This window comes from Zea mays, chromosome 5, assembly GCF_902167145.1.
Source record: "Zea mays cultivar B73 chromosome 5, Zm-B73-REFERENCE-NAM-5.0, whole genome shotgun sequence".
In the NCBI taxonomy this organism is placed as follows: Eukaryota; Viridiplantae; Streptophyta; class Magnoliopsida; order Poales; family Poaceae; genus Zea; species Zea mays.
Window position 1 is genome coordinate 59944172 of NC_050100.1, and position 21820 is coordinate 59965991.

Below are 21820 nucleotides of genomic sequence, written 5' to 3' on the forward strand. Positions count from 1 at the left end.
TGTCGTCGCAACGCACGGACACATAACTAGTAAAATATTTTAAGATGATTCACGTATGTATCGCTTAAAAAGTTATCCACTTACCTATCTATTGTGGAGGGTGAAGGTTAGAATACATTCCAACTCAATTCCCAGCAAACCCACACTAACCCACCAAATTTGGCTATAAAACTCATTTCCACTCACTCACTCACATATGTATCATAACTTGCAGCAGCATCTCATGAGATTATATTATATATCCAACGCCATCCAACCAGTAGGCCAATCGTTTGGCTATTGTATCCATGCATCGCTGTCTGTCTGTCCCCCCGTGTCGCGGTCAGCAGCCGGGCCGCGTCCGAATTTTTTGTATTTTGTCCCTTTCTCGAAAAAAATTCACTTTTAAACCTTAAAAAATTTTAATGTCATTTTTAGACTCTTTGCTCGGCGCCATAGGCTATGGCGCCGAGGTAACACATCTCGGCGACATAGTCTATGACGCCGAGGTACGTGTTGCGCTGGCACAACCCAGACGACGTGACGCCAACATGGCACCGAGCTCGGCGCCAAGATCTATGGCGCCGAGCTTGGATGTATAACGACAAAACTTGTCTAGCTCGGTCGACAAGGCTTTTAACCATGAGGTTGTGGGTTCGAGCCCCAATGGTGGACGTTTAATAGTTTTTTTTGTCTTTGTCACTAATTTGTTTTTTTTATCCATATTTTTCGTTTATGTTGCTGATTTGTCCGTCAAATTTATTTCTCATCTAGATTTTTTTTTGACTGATTTGTTTATTCATCTAGATATTTTTTGTTTATTCAAACTCCGTGACGCAAGGACCATGCACATAATCTATTGGAGCACTCCGTGTATGTACCACTGTGCGCAGAAACTGCTTTCTAGAGAGTAGTTAAATGGTCACTTTGTTTTATGCGTCCTCTACTAGCAGTAGCTAATAACTCAATAAAACGGGGAAAATCCTGGGGGTACGGATTGGATATGCGAAGGTGTCGAAGTCCACAGCTAGTTTGGACGTTTTCAGATCATTTTTCATGTTTCAGTCTTTAACTACCGGCCGTCGTCCTTTGCACAGATCAATATTATTTGCCTAATTATTTACTTGACGGTAATGTTAGACGTAAGTGCATTGATTAATTTATGATTTTTTAACTGTATTAGATGGTAGTTGTTATAATTACTGACATGATAGTTGTTATAAAAAATATGTGGTAGTATTATTTGCAGTGTTATAGGTGAGATGCCGGATCTAACGTGGGAGTATGGAGAGGAAATTAGGGATAGTTTTAGGTGCAAGTATTACCGTAAAGTGAAGAGCTAAAGAGGTGCTAAAAGATTGAAGTAGTAGCATCTGTATATTTGCTTTCGTCGTATGAAGCTCCGTCCCTTCCTTCCAAGACCTAGCTAGTCCTAGACTACTACCTGCTCGTCAATCAAAAAATCGTATGAAGCAAAAAAAATCTAAGTATTATCGTATGAAGAAAAAAAAATCTAGATGAGAAATAAATTTTGACGGACAAATCAGCGGCATAAACGAAAAAATCTCGACAAAAAAAAATCAGCGACAAAAACAAAAAGTATTAAACACCGATGGGGTTTGAACCCACAACCTTAAGGTTAAGAGACTTGCACTCTACCAACTGAGCTAGACGAGCTTTGCAGTTATATATCTGAGCTCGGCGTCATAGATCTTGGCGCCGAGCTCGGCGCCACGTCGGCGCCATGTCGTCGGGGTTGGGGCAACGCAGCATGTACCTCGGCGCCATAGCCTATAGCGCCGAGCAAAAGGGTCAAAAATAACATTAAAATTTTTTAAGGTCTAAATGTGAATTTTTTTCGAATAAAAGGACAAAATACAAAAAAATTCGGGGGCCGCGCGCGGAGATGAGTGGCGGAGCGGATGGATGGCTCGCGGCGGCCGGCGCGTCGCCGTCGCGCTCACGCCCCTGCAAGTTGGCAGGCCCCCCCGCGAAGTTGATTCTGCTGCACGGTCATAAACACATCATACACTAGTGCTACTGTGCTAGTAGGCCGCGAAATCGAATGGTTTTTGCTCTCCGAAAACGAAGAAATGTCCTCTGCCTCGGCTGGTGGCTCGGTGGTCGCTCTCTGCTCTCCGTTTCGGCGGCCCCGGCTGCTTCTTCTACTACTACCAGCTAGGCAGCCCCTAGCCTAGTGGTGTGGTCGCAGTCGCAGTGCGGGCCGTGACGCGGCGCGCCGCGACAACGCTTGGCGGATGCCAAGGAGCTTGGCTAGTTGGCTCTGTGGCCTGTGGCCTGTGGCCTGCGGCCTGCGCTCGGCGCCGGGACCCCGGGCCCGGGGGCGTGCGGCTGCAAGGCATCGCGTCTGGTTTGGCGTCCGCGGCGGCTCCTGGCTACTCGATCACTGCCTTTTGCGGGGAAAGCGACCCGTCGTTCCGGGCAGCGGGTGGCCCCAGACGCCCAGTGATGTGTAGTGTGGTCTGGCAGCGGCGGTCCTCGCCTCAGCAGCCGCCCGTAGCCAAGAAGTGACCTCGACGTGATACGCCGCTCTCTCGCGATATGCCGCCGCATATTCCGTTCTCCCGGCGGCGCGCGGTAAAAGGCTCTGACGTCGAAAGGAGATGGATCCATAGTTTGTTTATGCACGCGTTTCCATCGTTCCTGTTGCACTGCTAATCATGTCGCCAATTATCCATTCCTGCCTCATGGGTGGCTCCAGCTTCGCGCCCAATAGATAGAGGAGTCGCACGCTGGCTGGATTCGTGAACGGCCGCTAGCGTCCGCTCCGCTACTGTACTGCGAGGGGATCATAATAGGGCTAGTTTAGTGACCACAGAAATTGAGATGATATATTTATTTCTACCAAACCAGTCTCTAGGGTTAATTTGGTGACAACAGAATCATATGGATTGGAAAAAAAATTGAGAAGAAAATGAATTAATTTCCTTTTCAATATCCTCCAATTCTCCTGTAATCACTGGTAGCCAAATTAGCCCTTAGAACTCGTTTGGAGGACAGAGAAATAAAAGAAATCCATGGAAAAGATATCTCCTTTATTTTCCTGTCCACTAAATCTGTCCTTAGAGCAGATTTGGTGGAAAAAGAATTGGAGGGATCCAAAAGTAGCTGAAAAATTCCTCTCCACAGATCCCTAATTTTTCCTTTCGCCAAACCAGCTCTAAATAGTGAAGGAATTCTTCCTTATGGATCCCTCCTATGGTCACCAAACGACCCTTAGTTTATGGCAAATCCACCCAAATTTGTGGACCGTCGCACATGGTTTGCCGCAGAACAATTAGTTAGTACTCCAACAGCAAGTTGGCAGGCACACATCGTTTCAAGATGGCAACATGCTGATCCCAGTAAAAAGAAAAAACACAGGGCAAAGTATGGCTGCTGACACCATTGACGCGTACCGCCACTAAACCCAAAATGGGCTTGTAGGGAATTTACCGTAAATGGTTGTGCCGTCAGCCTTCAGTCTCAGGGTTTATAGTACATAGTAAAAAAAAGCAAAATAAAAAATTCGGCTGGTGGAGAGAGAGAGAGGTGGAGAGAGAGGAGAGGAGATGCGGACAGATCTCGAGAAATAACCAAATCAGAAAACGGAACCGGAAATGCAGCGAGGGAGGGAGGGAGGGAGGCTGCCCATTATTAACTCTCCCTCCCCCCACGCAGAAGACGACGACCGGAAGCAAAACAGCCAGCCAACCAACCAACCAGACCAGGGATGGATGGTGCGCACCAAGAAAGGGGGCACCGCACCGAGCCAATGATCTGCAAGAAGAGAGGTAGGATTTAGGCACGGCACCTATAGCCCCTGACGAGAGAGAGAGGGAGAGAGATTTGGTCTTGGATAAGAGTGGAGAGACTGGAGACGGGTGGGTGGAGTGAGAGAAGTCACTCGGGGAGCCTCCAGATTCTGAATCTCCCGCAACCCGTCTCATCGCCGGAGTGGAGTTCCAGGTAAGACGAGGTTACAAAGATCCTCCGCCTCCTCCTCCTCCTCCTCCTCCTCCTCCTCCTATCAGCACTGGCACTGCACGCCGCCGATCTCTTGGGGTCCTCGGCTTCAGACGGTTTCTCGCGCCAGATTTAGCGGTAGTGATCTTTGTTTCCTGGGCACGTCAACCTCGACAGGCAGAGAAGAGAAGCCTCATCCTTGGTTTGTCTTTAACTTATCCCATCTTTCCTGCTCGGAACCCGTCCCCCCCATGCATGTTTCAGTCAACTGTTTTTGGCGAGTGCTGCACGTTGCTGATTTTCTGTTGGTTTCTTGAGGTCTCCTCGAGGCCTGTTCACCAACCGCATGCCAGGTTTCCCCGACTTGTCTTCTGCAGCTGTGAGTGTAGCACCGGCACGGCAGGCACCTGAGCAGAGCTATGGGCGTGTACAGCAGCATGCCTCACTGACTGACGCTGACGGGCACCGCAGCACAGCACAGCACGCACTCACCTCATAAAATGGGTTGATTTTCCGGGACGCTTTGTGGAATCTCGAATCTAGCCTTTTGCAAACCACCCTTATTTTATTTCCCTTTCATCGTTTCATTTGCCGGAAGAAATAAACACATTTGGTTGGTTGTGGTTGCTTGCTTGCTTAGTATTAAGCGAGAATTTAACTGCAGCTCATGAACAGTCTGTGGAAGTTTCCTCCTTCAGCAACAACAGTTTTCTCTGGATTTTTAGAGTTCTTCGTCCTTTACTTTTTTTTGCCCCCTTCTATCATCCAGCAACCGTATCCAATCTTTACTGTGAGTTTCTTGGCCATGTGGACCTTTTTGGCTTCCTAGGTGTTTTATCTAAATACTGTTACAAATGGCCACCTGTTAGTCAACCAGAGGTCAGAAGTACCGCTTACCTGAACAAAAAGCTCCAGAAACATGGATATTTATATATGGGCATAACCAAGCTTCTTCATGTATTATTTTTGCGGTATTTGGTATTCACATTCCAAACAGTAGAATTTGCAGTATCACGTTGTTCTAATAACCGTCAACATCGATTGTCATGTGCAGTTGTTCTAATAACTCTCAACATCGATTGTCATGTGCAGGCGAGTGATTATCGAGCCAGTAAGCCATTTGCAAGCACTGAACTGAACCCTCAGAGCGTTGTTGCGATGGACCAAATCGCTACCCCCGACGAAACAGCACATGCCTCTGCACCTTCAGTTCATAAGCTGTTTGATGCTAAATTAGGCCACCATAGCGTGATGGATGGCACCTTGGCATCCACGAGTCAGTCATCAAACATCAAGACCCAGCTGATCCGGTCATCAAGCTTGTCAAGGAGCATATCAGTTAACCTTGAGAAGAGGAGCCCTGAATCTGATCCTGAAAGCCCACAGTCTCACGTCTCGCATCCTAAATTTGCAGAACCCATGTTCTCGAATTCTTCGACGTTCTGCACAAGCTTGTTTTCGTCATCTTCGACAACAGAGCCATGCCGTCAAATGGGCACTTTACCTTTCCTGCCTCACCCCCCTAAGTGTGAGCAGCAGGTTTCAGCTGGTCACTCATCGAGCTCCTCTCTGCTTTTAAGTGGTGATACCGGTTTAGATGTGGCTGAACAGTCAGATGATCTGAACGACTTGCTCAATCTTTCGGGAGATGCTTCTGATGGCAGCTTCCATGGAGAAAACAATGCCTTAGCTTTTGACGAACAGATGGAATTTCAGTTCCTGTCTGAGCAGCTAGAAATTGCCATCACTGACAATGAGAAGAATCCTCATTTAGATGTAAGTTAACCTAGCCCCTTAACCACTGCCCCACTATAATTTGACCATCAATTTGGGTTTTGCAGCACACCAGATCCTTTGTTCCAGTTTCTTTCTAGATTTTGTATGGTGATATTCCTCTGACACAATGCTTTTAGGACATATACGGCACACCACCACAGCTGTCATCACTTCCAGTATCATCTTGCTCCAATCAGAATCTAGGGTCACCAGTTAAAGTCCAGCTTAGCTCATCTCAGTCATCTTCTAGCTCTGCAACAGCTAACAAGTCAAGATTGAGGTGGACACTTGAGCTTCATGAGCGTTTTGTGGAGGCCGTGAAAAAGCTTGAAGGTCCTGAAAGTAAGTTGGTCATTCTGCTTTATCTCTCACATGTTTTCAGGTTATCTTAATAAATAGTTTGTTCATATATTTACAGAAGCAACTCCCAAAGGTGTGCTGAAACTAATGAAGGTAGAAGGTCTAACAATTTATCATGTGAAGAGCCATCTGCAGGTATACAATTGTGTCCGCTGAAAAATTAATTCTCCCTTCTATGTTTTCATTAACTTACATTTTCTCGCATATACTCTTCGTATAGAAGTATCGGCTTGCAAAATATATTCCTGAGCCTAAAGACGGTAAGCTTAAATTACCTACTCACTGTATACTTCTTTATAATAGCACTTTTTTTCTGAAAAGAACAAACATCCTAAATGCTGACTAGATAAGAAGGCTTCCTCGGAGGATAAAAAAGCACAATTAGGAAAGGGCAGCATTGATTCAAGCAAAAACAAGTGAGTCCTCATTACCTACGCAGGGGAACATGCACACAAGCATCATGATCTTAAAGTTTTACATCCCTTTCCTTCACATGTTTCTTAGGAATTTACAAGTGGCAGAAGCTCTAAGGATGCAAATAGAGGTTCAGAAACAGCTTCATGAACAATTAGAGGTGGGTCCGTAGTAGGTGCTATGTTATCACATCTCGCAAGTACTACCGTTGGCTCATATGCTTGAGACATATAGTAGGAATTAGTCTGGCGTTTGGTTTCGGTTCTATATGGCCACTTGTTTTCTGTTCATCAGCCATCGTTATCCTTGAACTGGCAACTTATATACATCGATGAGTACCTAAAAGAATTAATCGTATACTATGAATATCTACACCCATTGTCATGTGAGTAAGAAAACATGTAGTAACAGGCACTCATTGATCAGATGTTTTCAGCACTGATGATTTCAATTCCACCACCAGGTGCAAAGGCAGTTGCAGCTACGGATAGAGGAACATGCAAGATACTTGCAGAAAATACTAGAAGAGCAGCAGAAGGCCGGCAATGTGCCACTAAAAGCTCCAACCAAAGCACAAGCAACAAAGTCGTCACCTGAATCGACGTCAGACGAGAGAACTGAATCCGAGGTAGACACCATTTCTCCGCGGCCACCCAAGAACAGGAACCCGGGTGTAGACGCAGAATGCAAATCGCCGGGAAGGATCAAGCGAACGAAGGTTCAGGCTGATCTTGAAAACGAGGGCCTGTGTTCATAGCGAGGGCTCATGTTCGTAGCTGTGCGGGCTCGCCAGTGATTTTCTGAACATTTGCACTTCCCGTTTTAGTTCAGGAGCTATTTGTTACTGTTTGTAACTTGAACAGCCGTAGTATCTCCAGCGATCTGTTGATATCTTGGCGTGAATTGGACTTGACATCTTAGCCATTGTATTATATAGTAATTCGCCTTTGGAATGGAAATGGAATAGGTTTATGTTTGAATCCCCACCCGATATATATGGGTTTGTTTGTTTTGGATTTTCTCGACGAGTTTTTCTGACAATCTATCTGTGGTACAGGGGAGAATCTAAGTATCATAGGATTTATGATTTAGAAAGTGATTGATTCCTACTTTTATAACGACTCAATCGATTCTATGCTCACACTGATTTTAAATAGTTTTCATTAAAACGATTCTTATAAAAGCTGGCTGGAAAACTGGACGTTTGACGGTTCACAACAGCTTTTGGTTTTGACCGACAGAAGTTATAAATAAACCGAAACAAATACCCCTATAGTACACTTAGGGTGCGTTTGGTTGTAATAACAGAACGAGATGGGACAAAACGATCCTTTAAATAAGGTTGTTGGTTCATGGTCAGGGGTTGGGATATGATTATCCCAGTATTATCCTCGGTTGTCCCTCAAAATTAGAGGGACAAGAAAGAACGCCTAGGGACGTCTCTGTCCTGTCTGTCCCTAACTGTCCCGCAACCAAACGCATGAATATCTCCGGTGGTTTTCAAAAAGAGTCTCTAAATTAATTTAGGATATTATTAATAAAAACACACTCCAACGTTCTTTAAATGAAATTCCTAAATATATCAATTTCCTAAATATCCATATTTAGTCTTAGACTTAGAGTGTTGTTTCGTACTCTCAATAGCCTATTTCACACGTTAATCATGCTATGAAATCAATTGTCTGCCATCGATTTCACGCTTGAATATAAGTGACGCATTTTGAATTATTTGAGCGACGGAAAGGATGAATATTGTTCTCATTTGATAAGCCTGTAGATAATCCATCAAAAAATTAGAGAAAAATAGTCAGTCGTGGTTCATATCGAATGAAAATAGTAATTATTAAAAAAATAATGATTATTGAACTTTAGCATACAAATGAAAACCAAATTTGAAGCTAAAGGAATAAATAGAAAAAATGAGTTAGTGTAATTTAAACATATTTAATAACCTAAAAATTGGAAACTGTCGAATGATAAGATTGTTTTCGTTTCCAATATGTATTTAGCAGCTGACTAAATCCATGTTTATAGAGCTTTTTAGAGAATTAATGGAGATGCTCTCAAGACCTGAAGAGCTTGTCTAACTCCAGATTCATCAAAAACATCTTGAATTTATGAAAAAATGACCAAGCCGTCCAGATCAACAAAATTTAGGCTCACCAAATTGATGAAGTCAAAGGTTAGATTTATTATTTTAGTGGAGATGAATGTTCCACCAACTTAGATTTGGTGGAGTTGATGAAAATTGCCTACTTTTGACACTCGTTATACAATCTACCATTTCATTCTTTTGTTTTTCCTTGGACACTTTTTTTACTCGAGAAAGTTATTGACATGTAAGGCTTATTCCAGAGGCAAAAGAGGCCATTCCAACTAAAATGTCCTTATGTCCTAAATAGTTTTATGGTTGATCTCAAAATCACTAGTGGAGCCGCTCCACATTAAATCTTAGATTCAGATCCATTTTTTCGCTGATGGAGTCGTCCCAAACATGTCTTTAGGTTTGGATTTCTATAGATTTTTTTTTCTTTCTTAAATGCATTGGCTTTCTCAGTATTTCCTTACCTCAATCATAGTGTTCAACCACGCTAGCATTTTGCACCCCATATAGTTGAATTTGAAGAATGATCGGCTTCCCTCTTGCCAGGTGAGTCCAGATCTTCGTTCTTCCCAGAGGGAATCAGTTACGGAATTATTGGCTGATTGAATAGATGATCGTTGTCGTTGCAACTAAAAGTCATGTACAAGTATATGTACAATCTACAATTAAAAGGTCCTCATTTTACAAGGTCATGCAACTAAAAGTTGATACGCTAGTATCATAAGCCTGATGTGTCGTCATGCAGGAAGCTCCCGTCAAATGCTGATACACATTCTCTCCTAGAGAAGTCGTCATGCAGGAAGCTCCCATCAAATGCAGATATACATTCTCTCCTAGAAAACCGTCATCATTAGTAGTATTGCATTCTAATTAGAACTACCAGGGAATTTGCATACTAGTGTGCAGCAGATTTTCTCTTAAGGTGCCCCTTCTGATTTGCAGTTCCTGTTAACAGATAACAAAAATCAGGTTAGTGACTTTGTCACTTGTGGACATGTGTACAAGTGAAAGAGTACGGTCACTATCTGCCTGAAGCTAAAACAAATTGTAGTTGCACACACAGTGGCACACTGCAACTTTTGCAGTAAGCACACTATGATTGAAACATTGGCGTAATATCTGAAAACGGAAGCGGACACTCTAAAAGTCTAAACAGCAAATGGTTTTCGAGCACCCAAAATACATTACAGAACTCATGATAAAATTTGCTAGTAAGCATGGTATACCGTAAAGTTATAGGATGGATTAAACAACAAGCTCAGCTCTGTGAGTAATCAAAAGGTTCTAGTCTTCTAGAAAGCATCAAACCACTGACCACTGTTGTCAGGGCCTAGTGTCAGGGCCTAAGGAGCCCACGGAGGGGCTGCGGCAGCAGTAGCCATGGGCCCTCCAAAGGGGATTAGATAAGGATAGTTAGAGATAAGATTAGAAGATTAGTTAAGATTATTTAGGAGATTAGTTAAGATTATCTAGAAAGGTTATCAGTAGTTTGTTGAGAGTTTTTAGAAGAGTTTTAAGAAGATAAGAATCTCTAGCTAGATAGGGGCGGTCAGCCGGCCTATTTATGTAATTAATGGATGAGAAATAAAACAGACAAGAATTAGAAGAGAGAAACCCTTCTCTTGCTCGACCGTGGGCAGAGGCCCCCGGCCGGTGTTCCTGCCATCGATACCCCTCTCAAGTCTCTCACCGATCTAGGACCATAACAACTGTTATATGATGTAGCAGGTAGCAAATGGAGCCGCAGCAAACTTAAACAGCTATCATAACCTACAACTACAAGCAATTGATACGGTACCATCCCTATCCAAGTATATTGCCGACCACAGAAAGGAACGAAGGACATTAAGGGGTACACCCGGTGCTGGATACTCCCACATGAGTAAGGTACAGAAAAGGTATAAACTGAGAAAGCCTTCCCCTATAAATACGCAGAGGCTGCTTCGAACCAGATTGAAAATGTATGATGAACCAAAGAGTGGTACTTACTTTCTTGTAATATTAGTGCTGGCATTGCAGGTCAAGATAAAATAAGAAAACTTCAGGGTGCAAAGAGACAGCAAGGTAAATCAAAATATAAGACTTTTCAGATAGCCATTTTTCCGGAATACATACCCATGATAGTGGTTTAAATAAGAAAGGATACATAAACTATTTCGATCACAGCCCGTTTTTACTAGATAAACCAGATTGATCCTGCTAATGATATTGGCTTTATTTTTCTTCCATCCCTATCCAAGTATCCAGTTCCCAGCTATGCCTAAGTAATTCAATAGCAAAATACAGTTTCTGAGACAATATAACTGCAGGTATTCACAATACAAGATGTACAAAAAAAAACTCATTTTTTAAGGAACAAACATGGACATAGTTATAGTTCCAGTAAAAAAATGGAGTGGTTTCCAATCAAGTACCAATATATCAATTTGTATGGATTGAACACTGAAGTTTGAAAATGTCTAGGCTTTTCTTTGAATTGCATCAAACAGTTTTACTTTAGCACCAACAGTAGGCATGACAAGAAATGATAGGAATTTGAGATAGGCATCCCAGACCCAGAGGGTAAACATGAAGAACATAAAAATGCAGTTAATGATGCCTCCAGGTCCTTTAGGCATTGTACCAAACTGCAAATGATGTTGAATCAAGTTTGAAATACTGAAATAGACAGCTTAAACAACTTTCCCCGTTTCAATTAACCATAATTGCAACCATGACGACATGAAGAGCTGCAGCATCAACATACGCCTAACCAGGTTAGATAGTGGGTGGGCATGCAGTATGCGAAGTTGCAGACAGAATCCTAATCTACAAGATTACAACGGTACTGCATCGAATGGAACAAAAGCTCCATTCCAGGTTTGGTTCAGGAATACGACGCTTAGCATTCAATCTGGATCGGATTGAACAAAAGCTGAGCAGCTTTTGTTTCCACATAAATCAGCACTTAAACATCCAGGAGAGCAACGAAAGGAGGGAAGAGGGTTGTGTGGTCGTGCGGAGTAAAGATTTCACCTTTGTGCGGCCTCGGCCTGGTTCCGGTAGAACTTGGCGACGCGGCCGCGGTTGGCTGGCTTGGGTTTAGAGGGCTTCTTCGGGCGCAGGCCGGCGATCTCCTGCACCAGCGGCACGTGCACCAGCACCGTCGTCCACGCCACGTACCAGCCTAAGGAGACGAAGCGGATCAGGGAACCTGCGAAACTAGGCAACCGATGGAGAAGGAAGCGGGTGGCGTACCGAGGAGGATGAGGGTGAAGACGAAAACGATGGCGAGGATGGGCCGGATGAGGAAGACGACGGCGGCCTCCGATGCAGCCGCTAGGCACCTGCTCGCCATGGCGCCGGCGTGTCACGGACTCACCGTCACGAGAAATCCGACGATAACAGGGGAGATCAGTAGCAAATTGGAAGAGGAAGGGTAGGCCGGTAAGGTCGGATGGAAGGCAACGACCATTGTAGGCTGTAGTGTAGGCTAGATCGTGATCCAACGGTAGCTAGTACATCTTGCATCTCTTCTATTAAAACCTGACCCCCTTTTGAGCTCTCCCCGCGTTTCGTGGGTTCTTGGCGCCGCTCCTCTCGACGCGTGCCCTTGCTTGCGGACGCGAAAATTTACCTACTGCGGATGCAAGGTTTCGCTAAACTACAGACACAAAGTTTCCAGCCAATCTCTATCTCGCCTTTCCTCTCTCCCTGATACCTTCCTCACCCGTCACGCGCGCACGAACGCTCGCCGCCGCCATCAACCTCCTCGGCGGTGCGGGCATCACCACCATCGTCAACCTGGCGGAGGAGGCCAAGCTCGCATGCGAGGGGGTCAAGGCGCCTGCTACATTGTGAGGAAGTCGTGTGACAGCGTGCCTATCGGAGACAAGGCTGGACAACGAGGAAGACGTTGGTGGGGAAGTGGAGAACCAAGCTCTGTTTGTTGCCTTGCCTTCTCTTCTCTGGTTCTCCGTTTGCACGCACGCTCATTCTCGTGGCACAACTCGGCGAGCCCCGCCGCCTCCTCTCTACGACATGTGCCCAGATCTACCTTCGCCAGTTCCTTCACCAGCGATGAGCACCAACCCGGTATGTGCACTCCTCTTCCCTTCGCGTTGAATCTGGGTCCTGCCCTCCATCTCTGTCCCTAGGTCAAATCAAATCGACCCCATCTATCTCAATTACTGCCATCGAGAGAGAGAGAGAGAGAGCCCCACCGTCGAGTGGCACCGCCTCCAAACCCTAGCCCCTTCTTTGCGCATGGCTATCGTTGTCACTGTCGGGCCCCCAAGACGCCCGCCTCCTATGCAGCACGCGCCATGCCGCTCTCCTCTATAGGTGAGATGGTATCGTCCTTGTTCGCTAGGGAGTAGCTGGAATGCACTTAGATTTGGGTCTGGAATATGGCTACCGATTCCTGGATCTGGCTTGTGTTACAGATTGTGAGCATGCGGTAGTAACTGACTGAACAAGAAAAACACATGTATTCAGTTGCAGTTGGTTTCTCAAGCCATTCTCTTTCAAATGGCACTCATGTAACAAAACAACTATGATGACTTTGTTATTGATGGCTATATCTGTTTTTCCTTATTACTAATTAGGGTCATTGTCCAGTTACGTAGAGATGAAAGGGCACCTGAAGTTTTAGTGAGGTATAAGATTTGCTCTTGACATTGCAATGTGTCTGAATACTCTATCAAATATATATTGTTTAGATTGTCTATCCTTTTGATAAAATTCTATGTACCTCGCAGTTTGCAAAATATTGACTGAACTGAAACAGGTAGTGCTACACTTTTTTATACTCATGTAGAAAAAAATATACTCATTACTCACTTGTTCATCAGAATGGAAGGATTGTTCTTTTTGCTGTGGAAGTATATATGTTTTCAGATAACAATTTTGTATCGATTCAGCTGGATACAATTCAAACAGCACTATGAAGCTTGTTTCTGCTCCTCTACAATTGAACGCAACCGAACAGAGTGTTCCGGGTTTGTTTCCTTGTTCATGAGACTGAATTATCTCTGAGTGCAAAGCTGAGCCAATCATTCATGGAAATTTGTCACCGAAGTAAGCTCATTAATCATTATTTTGTAGTTGAATTAGTGTAAGACTATAATATATAAGTGGCTACATGTGTTTTATACCCTATCATACTTCGGTAAGGTAGCAAAAACAACGATGAATGACAACTTAAAAGGTGACAGGTCTTGGATCACTGAGTTTGACTAAGGTTTCTGAAGGTAAAATACTTATAGAATTAGACAGTATGTTATACTTACTCGGAGGTGTGTTTTCCTGATTAGTTATTGTCTAGATTGTTTATGTCCATAAAGAGCAAGGTGAACAGAATTGCTGACATAATTTTAAGAAACGAGTGATGGCTATATTGTCATAACATGGGGGGTCGACAGAGACGTGCCCTTCTCCGCGACCACCAAACAGGTCTTTGATGTGGCTGTTGTGCTCTCTAAGAACATGCATGGGTTCCAGCTTCATCTCGCCCGAGCACCTCGCCATCGCGCTCTTCACCCTCGACGATCCAACTACCAACATCCTCCTAAGGAGGTAGGTTCTGTTATTTATTTTCCATTGCAACTGATTTTCAGATCCAGTGCAATCGATATCATTGACCTATTGATCACATTACCGTCTATAATAAATACAATAGTATGTTTATTCTCCCTTCCGAGCTAATAACCCTCCCACGTCGCCCCTTCCGTCGCTCCACCCACCGGAGCCACCACCGAACCTAGAGCGCGCCTTCCCTGGACGATGTCTCCCACGCGCCTGCGCGGCTACGCCAGAGTGCGTCGGTCCTGGTCGCTCTGGGAAGAAGCTACACGTGGCGCAGATTTACTCCGTGCTCCCCACCGAGATGCAGCGACGCCGCCTCATGCGCGCCAAGGTCGTCGCTCTCATGGCCATGGTCAGCTCGGCGCTCGTCAATGTTGTCACGGTCACCCACCATCCTCGCCCTTCCGCCGTTGCTGGCACTGCTCGTGCTCCCGGCCCCGAGGAGGTGTACGCGGCAATAGACTCAGTGTTGCCCGTTGCTGCGAAGTCTGCGGTGGTGGTGAATCTGTAACAGAGAGCGGCGTACGGTAGGCTGAGGAGCTCATCGATGAGGTCAATGGCGTAAAAAGGTATATCTTTTTCGTGGTGGCGAATCCATAACAGAGAGCGGCGTACGGTAGGCTGAGGAGCTCACTGATGAGGTCAATGGCGTAAAAAAGTATATCTTTTTCTACTCTTTTTGTGTGTCTGTACTCTGTACTCTATAATATGTAGTTTTTTTGCAATTCAGGCCACCGGTGCTACAACCCTGCTAAGTTCTTACATAGACAAGGGGTTTCTTATGAGTTTCATGTGAAATTATTCTTGTGATGGTGTGTGAAGGAAAATGGAGCAGTTATTGTGCAAGGATGATGGGGGCTTCGGTGCAGAAAGAGACTACAATCCATCGAAAGTATGCAAAATATCATCTTCTTTACCCTCTTATAATTCGTTGTTCCCTTAACTTTTGAAGGATGATGTGAATATTTCTATATTATTGGTTATGTATTGGCACCTCTTTTTTGCAAAATAATAGGCATTAGAGCATTTTCCATGTTTCTGTATGCTGGGTTGTCCAAGTCATGTACATCATTCGTATATTGACAGGAGTTTTTTTTGAAGTGATACAGTATAATGCCAGTCCTGGACTTCCGGTTCAGTTTCTCTGATGTTTCATATTGCTTGCTATATGTATGACTACAACTAACTCATTGTCCAGTATCTGAAATTCTGAATCCAGGATGTATCGATGTGCATGATCTGGCTAGCATGAACTACAACTTCTCTGTTTTACTTCTCACACTGACTATACTAGCTGATAGAACTATTTGGCATGCCCATTTTTGATGCACTAATGAAAGCTTATCAATTTGTTTGTTAGGAGAAGCAGTAAAGTACCAGCGTGCTGTGGAGGGCTAATGAAAAGCTTGAGAAGCGGGTCCTCTGTTTGAAGGTAAGGGCATGCATGCAGCAACATTGTATGCTAAGAAAAATGTGGGATTTAATTTCAAACAAAATGAGAACCGAGAAACCATGCCTTCTACTAATTTCGCTTCTGTAGTTTCAAACAAAATGAGAAATTAGAAACCATGTCTATTATCGATTTGTCTTCGGTTATTAGATTTACAGGGAAGCTATGACTTTGATATCTAATGCCTAACTTTGAAGGAAACTCATTGGATGGAGCTAACTTGTATTGTATTATTCTTTTATGGAGTTGTTGAACTTGTCGATGTGTACTGATTTTTTCTCTTATGTTTGTAGCCATGCTCTTTAACTGGTTCTTTGTCAGGTTGTGCAGTTTGTGCAAACCATAGGATTACTTAGTATTGTGTATATTATGTTTTGTAGTGATCTGTCAGTTTGGTGTTTCACATGTGACTTGTACCTAGAAGTTTAGGCCATTTTAAAATTGCGTCCAGTATATGAAGTTGCACATTTGTTCAAATCGGGAGAACGCTTTCCAATCACTTAGAAACACTAGATTTCAGCACTGGTGAAAGTGGAAGTTCATCTAGGGCTTAGTTATCTGTATTCAAGTAATGAGTTTCTTTTCATGATGCTTCAATCAGATCCAGACAGACAGTTGTGTAGTATCCTGGCACATCTTAAGCTTCAATGCAATATATTTTATTTGAGAAGTCGTGTGCAGTTTTTTTGTCTTCTCTCTGATAAACCATCCCTTCCATCTTAAAACTAACAGTGAAACCTATAATAGATACGTTCCCATGGCATATGATGATTACTTGGAGGAAGTTGTATACTTGTATGGTTAGTTCCACACCGTGCCAAGCAATTTTTATAATGGAACCTAGAATAAGTGCATGTGGATGCTTGTTCTAACATGACATTTTACTTGCATATAAACTAATAGAAATGGTCAATGGGTTGACCATAAGACTCTATAGGCTGCTGCTGACAAGGTCAGTCTTTAACTTTATACAATCCAATTTGTGTTCCAGCTTGCATATCTTGTGTATAGGGGCTGACAAGAATGCTAATGGTTGTAGCCGTCGTTATGTAATATAAGAGGGACAATCTATGATTATGTTCCTTTCGTTTTGATTGGCTAAAAAGGTTTAGATTTGTGTGATGGAAATAGGTATACGCGACCAGAGGTTGCATAGGGTATTTTTTAACTTCAATGATATGTAGTATATTACAATGGCCAAAAGCTCCCCTTGGCAGCTGCTCAGATTGGGCAAGCTTTTAGAAATGAGGTTTGTGTTTTCTGTCACATTTCTACAAATGGCTACTACTAATTGTTGTGTTATATGCCATTCCGCTCATTTATGGCATGCTTCGGTCGCTGCTTATTCACTGCCTCAAAGGTTAACACTTACTGACAATTTTTTCTTTCCAATTTGATATATTCCTTTTGTTCTTTTGTTTATATATGCTTCTTACCCTGGATAGAATTGTAAGCTATTACACTATTGCTATTTAGAGAGAACTGTTAATAATGAGACACTTGGCTACTTCATCGAAGGGCCTATCTTTTCTTGACATGCTACTGATATTACCATGAACTAAATCGTTAAATATGTATTCTAATAGAATATTTGGTGTAAAAGGGAAACCTTGTAAAAAATGCTAACATATATGATATATAATTGAAAATAGGGCAATTGCCAATTAGAAAGGGGAATCTAGATGCACCTGTTATTTTTTGGGACTTCAATAGATAAGAAGCATTATTTGCATTAGGTTCTTTGCATACATGATAGAAATTATGAGGCGGATTGATTGAACCTACTCTAATAACACATGCAATTGATGAAAATAGAAAAATCGTTATCACACTATTGGCCTACATACCTAATAGAAATAGATGAAGATACTTGTTCAGATGATCAAGACTAATAAGCTTTGATATTGTTTGCACATAAGGTAGTCCGAGCCTGACCATGCATGGCAGCACAGATTATTCAAAGCACTTGGCTTTCTACTCTACTTGGGGACGTTCTCTTTCTTTGCATGCGTGACTCCATGCATTTAGTGCAGGATTTCCTTTTTTCCTGCTACCTGCTGGGTGTGTAGGGCAGACTAATTCCTCCATGGTTTATTAGGTTCTCCTTCAGCGCACACACGATTGCAGCTTGGTGCATCTTAAGTCATTTTCACCATATTTGGCAACCAATTAAACCGGGTGTGCATTTCCGTTTCATATACATATAAAAATCAGAGATTCAACTGAACCCTAATGCACCAGCGAGCATTGTGTCTGTGCATAGCAATGTTCATGTTCAGTTGCAGCGAGCTACCTAGCAGTAGCCCTAGGGTAGCGAGGGGAATGACAGTCCCTCTTGCCTCACTTTTCTCTCTCCCTAACGTCTGCAGTTCTCCTCAACAAATTTCTATGACTGCTGGAACTTTACTCACACCTCATCACTTCTCTCTTATGCAGTGGAAGCGGTTGAAAAAGATGTCCGATACAGCTGGCAAGCTTTACTTCCGATGACATCTGTGCTTACCAGGATGGGCACGTCACCATCGGTCTGCCTTTTGATTCAATTGGAAAATGCTGCTACTGAAGAACTTTAGCCGTTGGACTGAAACTCTACTTGGATGTGAGTTGACTGAAACCATTCTTGCTTCTGGTTTGGCAGATTAGAGCAGACTAATACAACATTAGATGATGCATTAAACCTTTTGTTCCTCCTTTGCTAGATTACCTGGTGTCAATTCCGTAAGCAACTTGCACTATTATTTATGAGCTCGCGCCGAACTGTTTGAATGCTACATGCTCATCAGTACGAAGTAAAAGTCGTATGCTAATCTGATTTCTAAGAAATTCCCCTTCTGGTCTGTCAATTGTCTGTGCTCCTTATCTTTCAATCCAAATGGCTTTATGTAATCCATTGTAGCACATTTCAGTTGCTAACTGAGATTTCTAATCATACGGAAACAATTGAAGCCGACATGGTAAGAGCTTTAAGTAAGTCTATGATTCATTGGTTCGAGGAGCCAACTACATATGACTGTTGCTTGCTGCTGTTATGTTATCATATTGCCTTCCTCCATAGAGGTCCCAAATCTGTCATTTATAGGATGGGTTTTAAGACATCAAAAGTTCTTCTTGATGTGATATTTTATATGTTCAATTTCAATCTGTTTCATATCATGCTTAGACAATGCATGTTACCTTGTTAATTGTGATGATTTTACTTATGTAGGAGTACAACACAAAACTATCTGATTTCTGTTTAGCAAAAGCTGGTCCTTCGGGTGATAAAGCTCATGTATCTACTCGGGTTGTTGCCACTTATGGTTGATGCTGCACCAGAGTATGTAATGATAGGTACCAGGGATAAACTTTTAGCTCCAGTAGCTACCTGTAGCAAGCGACGAGTCCAAACAAGACTCCCACGTGACTGGTATAGCGCCTGATAGGGCGCTGTTTTTTCTAGTATTTATTAATTAGGGTGCATTTGTTTCGCTCTTGGATTTGGTTTTGCTCCCTAAAAACCAAAAGCCGAACAAAAGATTTGATTTAGGATGCAGCTTTTTCTAAAAACTGGCTTTTTACAGTGTAAAACTGAAAGCAACTATGGATATGTTTTTAGTGGCTTTCGGATTGAACTGTAAAAATATATATATAATAATAACTTTTAGCGATTTTTAGTGTTTTGCACTAAACAATTTTTTAACAGCCCATAACAAAAAAATATCATAGACCACAACATCTTTTTTCACATTCACAACTCACAACAATTTTTTTCATTGCTCGCAGCGCACAACAACTTTTTCACGGTCACAGCCCACCCAAACAGACCTTTAAGAGCAACTCCAAAAGAACGTCTAAATTAACCTCAAAACAGATATTAGTTAAGAATATTGGTTTTTCTTACTCCAACAGCTTCATCATTCTTCCCAAAAAAATAGCGTCTCACATCCACAACCTCATATCCCTCGTATTTTGGTGTATTATATCCCTCCCCAATCCATTCATCAACGTATCAGATCATCCACGACCTCCCGACGACTTTACAGATTGCGTCACATGTCACATTTAAAAGAACTATTGGAGTACCCATCATAATTCACTCTTAAAATTTTTTATCCTGCTCTTAATAATCAATTTTTAGGGCAAAATTTTTAACATCCTTTTGGAGTTGCTCTAAAACCTTCGTCATCGTTTAAATTATATTTATCACTTAAACCCTCTGCTAAATATAATGGAACATGATCTAAACCCTTTGCTAAATATATTGGATCACGGTAAATGATCAGAAGGTTCGCTTGCACCTAAGACTTACTTGCATGATCGTCATTATCTCAATACAAGAAACCCTTAATTGCACACTTAGCACTTAAACCCTCCCCTAATTATCAACTGGATCATATTTAGCGCTAAAACCCTTCACATCGGTAGTGCTAAATGTATAACTATAATTGGGTAATGGTCTAAAACTTAGGAGACCCGCTTTCACACTTATATTTAATAAGGCTTGCTTGCACGACAGGCATTGCCTTCAAACACGACAACTCAAGATTTTCTAACTAATGGAACCTTATTAATTCATTAGCAATTTAGCTAAAATCATCTAAAAGTGGTTAAAGGAATCATAGCATCTAAGAGAAGAGAGTAAATTATACAATATATTTCATAAACTAAGGTCTATAAAATTTGTCTAGTCAAAGCTTATTCAATAAACAAACTATCTACATGTAACTACGATCTTGACTAAGTATGTTGTTTATCTATATGCAACTTGACTAAGTACGTTGTTTATCTATATGCAACTGTAATTTTCAATATATGTGTTGTTAACTCTGCTGCAAAGTGTTGTGCAAATTAAGTTCTAAATTTATCAAGTAGCTTGACGCTTAAGCTAGAAAGATAAATCATATGACCAAAATACATAATAAAAACGGAAGCTAAAAACAATAAAGATACAAGCTCAACTCAATGACTCTAATATTTTTATCAAGGTAGCAAGAAGCACATAAACCCTTCTTATTTCTTGTTGGGGCCTCTGATAAGGATGCCCACAAAAGGCTGAAACTCCTGGTTAGATAATTCTATGGATAGTCCTAGACCTTCCTCACGTGCAAGTGGGTCTCTAAAATAGTCTCTCTTGAACCGTTATCCATCGTCTTTACTATCGAGTTTTCAATCGAAATGTCGTAAGCCTCGTTTTCTCCAGTACGTGGTGGCGGTCATACCATAAAATATAGTTGGCGTGATATTGTAGGATTACAAGCATGTCTAGTTATAACTCCAATGGTGTGCGCAAGTACCAAGTGATTTGAGGTATACAAATCTAACTAAATACTAGACCTACATTGCATGAAACTCCTTAACTTTAAGAGCCTATACTCTTGGAAGTTAAATAAAAATTGAATGTGGCACAGAGGGGATGAATAAACAAAACCTAAAATTTGTAACTAATTACAAAACCTAGAACCCCGGTTAGGCGTTAGAACGAGAATTAAATCAATTAGAGTGAGGGAGGGTTGTTCTTCTTGCTAGAGTTTCTTAAATGATTGTGGAATTACTTTGTGGGCAACTCAAATAATATAGGATCAAGCGCAAGCAAGAGAACTAGAGATAGGGGGAAGAAACAAATCACAATCAAGAATCAACACAAAGAATATGGGTGATTTATTTCCCGAGGTTCAGCTCCAAAGAACCTATGTTCCCATTGAGCAGTCCACTTAGGACGGGTCTCTTTCAATCATTTTCCTCTCAAATGGTCACTTAGACTAGTTGAGTGCTTCTTCTCAAATCAAAGGACACAAAGTCCCCGCAAGGATCACCACCTAACCACCCCCACACATCCGTTGGAGCGAAATGGGAAAATTTGCTGGCAGTCTATGTTGGCAGGGAGCCGATCTGACGGAGGCAGGTTTTGTCCGGGGCACCAGACCAAGCCGGTGTACCATTGGACCTCCACCACATCAGCAGAGTCGTTGGAGTTGGAGATGACTATTGAATTGTCGAATTGTCTAGTGCACCACTAGACCATGCCGGTGCGCCAGCTCCTCTTCGGCTCAAAACAACCTCTCTGGTAAACTGGTCTGATGAACCACTGGACCGGTTCGATGCGCAAGCCAATTCAGACCTATTTCTGCCCCTCTGCACACTTGATCCGGTGCACCACCGGACCAGTCCGATGTGCCTCCATACAACCCAACTTGGGCAAAGTTGGGCATTTCTTCTTCAATCGAGTT

The 21820-nt window shown here is 42.6% G+C and overlaps 2 protein-coding genes and 1 long non-coding RNA gene across 6 annotated transcripts; 2 read left to right on the forward strand and 1 right to left on the reverse strand.

Moving 5' to 3' along the window:
- Positions 1-3558: 3558 nt before the first annotated feature.
- Positions 3559-7488, forward strand: LOC103626417 (protein PHOSPHATE STARVATION RESPONSE 3). Of its 3 annotated transcripts, none has more exons than XM_008646827.3 (8): positions 3559-3948; positions 5038-5721; positions 5859-6063; positions 6140-6216; positions 6302-6341; positions 6428-6497; positions 6586-6655; positions 6959-7488. In XM_008646827.3, exons 2-8 carry the CDS (start codon positions 5104-5106, stop codon positions 7250-7252), a joined length of 1374 nt encoding a protein of 457 aa, XP_008645049.3. In that variant the 5' UTR covers positions 3559-3948; positions 5038-5103; the 3' UTR covers positions 7253-7488. The 3 variants fall into 3 exon arrangements, with proteins under 3 accessions (XP_008645049.3, XP_035814939.1, XP_035814938.1); XM_035959045.1 differs by having other exon boundaries at positions 3575-4147; XM_035959046.1 differs by lacking the exon at positions 6586-6655.
- Positions 7489-9198: 1710 nt separating this feature from the next.
- On the reverse strand, positions 9199-11991 carry LOC100278812 (uncharacterized). 2 transcript variants are annotated; one of them, NM_001151966.2, is made up of 3 exons: positions 11837-11991; positions 11615-11765; positions 9199-9544 (listed from the first exon to the last, which is right to left on the reverse strand). In NM_001151966.2, exons 1-3 carry the CDS (start codon positions 11934-11936, stop codon positions 9517-9519), a joined length of 279 nt encoding a protein of 92 aa, NP_001145438.2. In that variant the 5' UTR covers positions 11937-11991; the 3' UTR covers positions 9199-9516. The 2 variants fall into 2 exon arrangements, with proteins under 2 accessions (NP_001145438.2, NP_001158927.1); NM_001165455.1 differs by lacking the exon at positions 9199-9544 and adding an exon at positions 10665-10859 and having other exon boundaries at positions 11837-11984.
- Positions 11992-12247: 256 nt separating this feature from the next.
- LOC118472015 (uncharacterized) lies at positions 12248-18568 on the forward strand. The gene is made up of 3 exons (XR_004849429.1): positions 12248-15056; positions 15525-18213; positions 18314-18568. It is a non-coding gene; the product is annotated as an uncharacterized lncRNA (long non-coding RNA).
- Positions 18569-21820: the final 3252 nt, after the last annotated feature.

What these genes read in the sequence shown, in the direction of transcription:
- LOC100278812 (NM_001165455.1), bottom strand. Translation starts at nt 11,936, where the DNA reads ATGGCGAGCAGGTGCCTAGCGGCTGCATCGGAGGCCGCCGTCGTCTTC. An exon ending in CTTCACCCTCATCCTCCTCG is followed by an intron (nt 11,766 to 11,836) that starts GTACGCCACCCG and finishes TCGTCTCCTTAG; the next exon opens with GCTGGTACGTGGCGTGGACG. An exon ending in CAGGCCGAGGCCGCACAAAG is followed by an intron (nt 10,860 to 11,614) that starts GTGAAATCTTTA and finishes TGAATTACTTAG; the next exon opens with GCATAGCTGGGAACTGGATA.
- LOC103626417 (XM_008646827.3), top strand. Translation starts at nt 5,104, where the DNA reads ATGGACCAAATCGCTACCCCCGACGAAACAGCACATGCCTCTGCACCT. An exon ending in AGAAGAATCCTCATTTAGAT is followed by an intron (nt 5,722 to 5,858) that starts GTAAGTTAACCT and finishes CAATGCTTTTAG; the next exon opens with GACATATACGGCACACCACC. An exon ending in AAAGCTTGAAGGTCCTGAAA is followed by an intron (nt 6,064 to 6,139) that starts GTAAGTTGGTCA and finishes ATATATTTACAG; the next exon opens with AAGCAACTCCCAAAGGTGTG.